Source organism: Sceloporus undulatus, chromosome 7 (genome assembly GCF_019175285.1).
Source record: "Sceloporus undulatus isolate JIND9_A2432 ecotype Alabama chromosome 7, SceUnd_v1.1, whole genome shotgun sequence".
Lineage (NCBI taxonomy): Eukaryota > Metazoa > Chordata > Lepidosauria > Squamata > Phrynosomatidae > Sceloporus > Sceloporus undulatus.
In genome coordinates this window covers 29,386,109-29,391,912 of record NC_056528.1, presented here as the reverse complement: position 1 = coordinate 29,391,912, position 5,804 = coordinate 29,386,109, and the positions used below count along the sequence as shown (strand labels likewise).

The 5,804-nt window shown below is 49.0% G+C and overlaps 1 protein-coding gene across 1 annotated transcript; it reads right to left on the bottom strand.

Moving 5' to 3' along the window:
- Positions 1-1,141: 1,141 nt before the first annotated feature.
- ARRDC5 (arrestin domain containing 5) lies at positions 1,142-5,477 on the bottom strand. The gene is made up of 3 exons (XM_042479467.1): positions 4,995-5,477; positions 3,516-3,724; positions 1,142-1,618 (listed from the first exon to the last, which is right to left on the bottom strand). Exons 1-3 carry the CDS (start codon positions 5,242-5,244, stop codon positions 1,142-1,144), a joined length of 936 nt encoding a protein of 311 aa, XP_042335401.1. The 5' UTR covers positions 5,245-5,477.
- Positions 5,478-5,804: the final 327 nt, after the last annotated feature.

Sequence of the window (5,804 nt, the reverse complement as noted above, 5' to 3'; positions counted from 1 at the left end):
CGCCCTGACTCAAGCGCACCCTTATTCAAACTTCTAAACATGGTTAATTTAAAAACTAGCCCAACTTTTTCCAGTCTCAGACATGTCAGATCTTACCTGTTCTTCTCTTTTTCTTGTAATCCTGTCCCAGCTATGGCAGATACCTGTGCAATCTTGGCCGGCTTGCACCTACTAATAAAGGTAATTGCTACACATGCAGGTGGGTGGAAGCCAAGATGCCAAGCCGAAGGCTCACCTTCCCATTTTGTACCCAATAGGGAAGCGACATGAAGGCGGAGGTTGCCAAATTCCACAAGGCGGGCGCTTCCCAGCCCCGCCAACATACTGCAAAGCCTTACCTGTGTCACCTGGATTCCAGAACTAGGTGAGAGGGGGCGCTGTCCCAAATGCATCCATTAGGGGGAACTCATGCGCAAACCCAGAAAACATCCATTGGTTCCCATACTGATATTCCAGATATTTTAGACTTTATCTCCCAGAATTCTTGGACGTTGGCCGAGGTGGCTAGGGATTCTGGGAGATGGAGTCCAAAGCAGCACCTGGAGTACCTAAGTCAGGTAACCACTGATGCTGGTTGTACCGGAGGGGAAGAGGAATGGGGGGTGTGTCAGTGCCTCCCATGTCAGTCGGGCAGTGAATCCGTCCCAGGTTTTGCCAGGTTTTAAAGGTGCGGAATCTGTTTAGGAATAGGGCTCAGCACATTGGAGAGCTGTTTGAAAGTCTTAGAATCGTAGACTCTAGAGTTGGAAGAGACCCCAAGGGGAAGAGGAAGAAGAAATGGAGAGGAGAAGGGAACGGTGGGGCACTGGGAGACCAGGATTCGAATCCCAGCTCGGCCATGGAAACCCACTGGGTGACCTTAGGCACGTCACACTCTCTCAGCCTCTGAGGACGGCCATAGCAAACCTGTCCTGAGGAAACGTGCAAGAAAACCCCATGATAGGGTCACCCTAAGATGGAAAATTGAAGGAACACACCAGCAGCAACAAGGAGAACAACAACTTTTTAATACTTTTCACTTTCTCTAGTTCTTGTGGATGCATATCTGTCATCCCATATGCAAGGTCCACAAGGCAACTGTGAATATCTATCATTTTTTATATTTTTAGAAAATTATTTGGGCCCATGGCCTCCTTCTCTTCTACCCCTTGGGTTCGGCGACGTTCCTGATGATGATGGGGATCTTGGCGGCCACCGTGCTCATGCACCAGGGGAAGTGGACCGTCGCCGTCAGCTCATAGCCGATGTCCATGATGTCGTCGGACTTGCAGCAGGAACTGACGGGCATCACTTTGGGAAGGGAGATGATGCTGTGGATCTTGGTGACCTCGCAGGGGTTGTTGGCCACGTGGGACTCCAGGCGAACCATCTCCTCCCGCTGCTCCAGCGTCCGCCGCTCGGCCCGGAGGTTGAAGGCCTTGTAGAGGACCACTGAGTGGAGGGCGAAGACTACTTTCTTGATGGACTTGCCCGTCTCGTTGGTGATCTCCATCGTGAAGCCGATGTCGTCCCCGGGAGCGTAGATGCTCTTGTCCAGAGAGAGGCGGACTGTGATGGGGGAACTGTGGAAGCAACAGTTGTACAGGAGGGCTTTCCGGACTTCCACCACCAGCGGGTACTGAAAAGGAGTCGAAGGAAGAGAGAAAATGGCAGCACAAACACACGCAGAAAGCATGAAAGCTGGGGGCATACCCTCCAACCACTCTGATTTGGAACAATCCCAATTAATCCTCTATCATCCCACTTTTTCAGCTGCTTTATAATGTCCCGGTTTCTCTGCCTGCCTCCCGCCTTTGTCTTCAGTTTGCCTCAGTCGCTGCAAATTGTTTTCAGTCAACCAACTCAGGAATTTTTCCTTTCCCAGCCGGTGCAGGCAAAAGCAAACTGTGGCATACTCTCCTAGCTTGTGTCTCCTTCCGCATTAATCACTTTTGCCATATTAACCATGCCCCCAGTATTTAACAGATGAAAACTGGGACCCTCTCTCACAACGCGCACAGGGTTGTTGTGCGAAAAAAAAGGGACGGTGTTTATGCCACCTTAAGGTGTTTGGAAGAAAGGCTGGGTGTGACTCTAATAAAGAAAAGTAAGAAATAGAAATAATCCCCTTCTATCAGATGTGATCAGATGTTTCCTTATATCAAAAAACAAGCTTGCTTCACCTTCTCTTTGACATCCCTTCTGAAATTTAAAGATAGCTATCATCTCAGCATGGTGCAACGGTTAGACTATAGAGACCAGGGATCAATTCCCGGATCGGCTGTGAAACCCAATGGGTGACCTTTACAAGTCACACTCTCTCAGCGTCAGGGAAAGTTGATAGCAAATTTCCTCTGAACAAATCTTGCTAAGAAAACCCCATGAAAGGTTCGCCTTAGGGTTGCCATAAACCAGAAATGACTTGAAGGCCCCCAACAACAAATCATCCCCCCTTTCAGTCTTCTTTTCTTCAAGTGAATCATACTCAGCTCCCTCAGTTATTCCTCATAAGGCTTGGTTTGCAGACCTTTGACCTTCCCTAGATCTAGATATTATACTCCTGCAGGCAAGAATTGCCTTGCCTTTTTTGGCCGCAGCATCACACGGTTCCTCAAGTTCACCCTGTGTTCTACCAGGACCCCTAAATCCTTTTCACACATACTGCTTTCAGGTCCGCTGTCCCCTGCCCTGTATTTGTGGATTTCATTGCTTACATGTGATGCCTTCCATTCATCCCTGTTGAAATTCATTTTGTTAGTTTTGGCCCTGATCCCCAATCTATTAACACACTATAATTTAATTGCATAATGTTGTTGTTGAGTGACTTCAAGTCATTTCTGACTTATGCTGACCCTAAGGTGAACCTATTCATGGGGGTTCTTGGCAAGATTTGGTTGAGAGGAGGTTTGCCATTGCCTTCCCCTGTGGCTGAGAGTGTGTGGCTTGTGGAAGGTCATCTAGTGGGTTTCATGGCCCTGCTGGCAATTGAACCCTGGTCTCCAGGGTCACTGTCTAACACTCAGACCATTACGTCACATTGTCTCTCATGGATGAAGTACAGTTGTCCCTCCACATTTGCAGATTTGACTTGTGTGGATTTTATAATTTACGGTTTTGATTCATATGTTCTCTCTAGCAATCTCTAAGTCCTCCAGTACAACTCTGCCAGAGGTTGGCCATAGAGTTGTGCTAGAGAACTTGGAGGTTCCTACAGAAAACACTTATCTCTAGCACAACTCTATGATCAACTTCTGGCAGATGCTGAACATAGAGTTGCGCTGGAGGACCTGGAGATTTGTAGAGAGGTGTTCTCTCAAGTAAAAAGAATAGTGGTTTTTTATTTGCGGTTTTTCCACATTCACTAAAGTCCTTCACTCCTAATCCCAGCGAATGTGGAGAGACCACTGTACATTTTGTGAACTGTGAAAAGCTGGGGTGGATTCACTGCTCCACTGACAAGGCCACCACATGGAGAGGTTGAAAATACAAACCCCGGGCTTCAGCAGGTGGCCAACTAAGACTTAATGGAGGCTCACCTCCGACTCCACAGTGTCTTGGCTGAAGACGGAGGTCCCTTGGACCATGATGTACTTCTTCAGCTTCCCCAGGATGAGCTCCCGAGTTGCGCAGAGAGCTTGGAGGAAGTAACAGATCCGCCCGACTCGGCTGGTGAATGTAGAAGGGATCCGGGGAGGTAAGACAAAGTGGAAGTCAAATGTATGGACTCCGGGGCCCAGCCAGTTCCCTGCGTGCCAAAAAGGAAAGAAGATGTCATGGAGAAACTCAGAAAATCATTTGGGAAACTCCCTCCCACTTGAGGAGTTGAAAAAGGACCCCAGAAGGCCTGGGCTTAGTCCTGGAGTATCCGCAACCTTTTTCCTGAGCAACATTGATGGGAAAGGACATTGACTACAACACAGCCTTTCCCATTTGCCGGACCTGAGCAAGCATTCCCCAGAAACCTCTATTGCAGATGGAGAGGGTGCAAATTGAGCCTAACAGGGAGTACAAGCTTGATGGAAGGCCACCGAATCCACAGGCGTTACAGGTGAGATTCAAACCCGGTACATGCTTAGCTACAATGCTATCCTAGTCCCCTTGGAAAGCACATTCAGGATTTGCAGCCTTAATAGGCCCAAACTAATGTTCACCTGGAGAGCCGGCTTAGTTTAGTGGTGCAAACGTTGGACTAGATCTCTGGGGAGCAGGGTTTAAATCCCCGTTTCGCCATGGAAACCCACCAAATGATCTTGGGCAGGTCACACACTCTGGGCAAATCTTGCCAAGAAAAGTCTGCATTAAGGTTGCCGTAAGTCAGAAACGGCTCCAAGGCACGCCACAAGATGTTCACTTGGAAGGTGAAGAGGGTTTTGTTTGCCTAAATACCCTAAAGGCACCAGATCTCTTTTGTTCTTGGAAGCTAAACACGGCTGACCCTGGCTAGCACTTGGATGGGAGACCGCCAACGAATCCTAGGCACTCTAGGGCTGCATTTCAGAGGAAGGAACTGGCAAAACCATCTCGAAGTCTTCCCTGCCAAAGAAAATCCTATGAAAAATTAATAAGTCGACAGATGCCTTGATGGATCAGAGACAGATGCTGTCTGTTCTTGCAAGTTAAGCAAGGTCAGCCCTGATTAATCCTTGGATGGGAGATCACCAATGGATCCTGGGTGCCATAGGCTCTATTTCAGAAGAAGAAACTGGCCAAACCGTCTCTGAGTCTTCCCTGCCAAAGAAAATCCTATGAAAAATCAATAAGTCAACAGATGATTTGAAGGATTAGAGACAGATAAGTCATCTGTCGGCTTATTAATTTGTTCTTGCAAGTTAAGCAAGGTCAGCCCTGGTTAGTCCCCCAAAGCACCCCATGATAGGTTTCTCCTAAGGGTCGCCATAAGTTGGAGAAGAAGTCCCAAGAGGAACACTGGCCAAAAATAAACCCCAAATCCCGCCAACGGCGGTGTTGCAAGGACAGTCACCCTGCCACTCCCGCCCCCATCGTCCCCATCTCACGCTCGATCTTGAAGGTCTTGGTCTTGTGGACGTAGTCGGCCTTGTTGACGCAGGTCCCCGGCTGGCTGTAGTCCTTCTCCACGTTGGTCTCTTCGATCCACTCCAGGTAGCCCCTTCCGATCAGCTCCACCTTCACCAGAGGGTCCACCAAGGTGCTGTGGAGGGTCAGGACCAGCTGCCCGTCGATGTCCGACCCGGCCAGGTAGACCTCCTTGGGCACCACCAGCTCGATGGACTTCACCACCGACATCAAGGAACCGGAGGTCGAAAGGTCTCCAGAGTCCAAGGAAGGGTCTCTTCTCAGCCGGCTTGGTCTCTTGGAGCTGATGTCAGGCCTTTTTGTGACATCATTCCCTGCAGGAAGGGAAGGGAATCCTCCAGGTATTGGTTCATTTAACTGCAGCAGGCAAGTGGCTTGAGTGACCTCTAGGCGAGTCACACTCTCTCAGCCTCAGGGGAAGGCCATGGCAAATCCCCCTCTGAAGGAACTTCCTCCAAAAACGTGGCTTGTTTTAGGGTCGCCATAAGTCAGAAATGAAGGCACACAACAACAACAACAGCAACACGCATACATACATACATATATATATCACCATTGAGTGACTTTGGGCAAGTCACACTCTCTCAGCCTCGGGAAGGCCATGGCGGAACAAATCTTGCCTCTTGATGTCAAGCCTTTTTGGGACATCATTGTTCATTGCAATCCTGCAGCCCTCCAGATATTCCTTCCTTTAAAGATATAGGAAACTCAGTGGAGTTTGTTCCTGACATTTCTTTTGCCGTCGTCTGTGGCTTTGGCTGGCCTGGAAG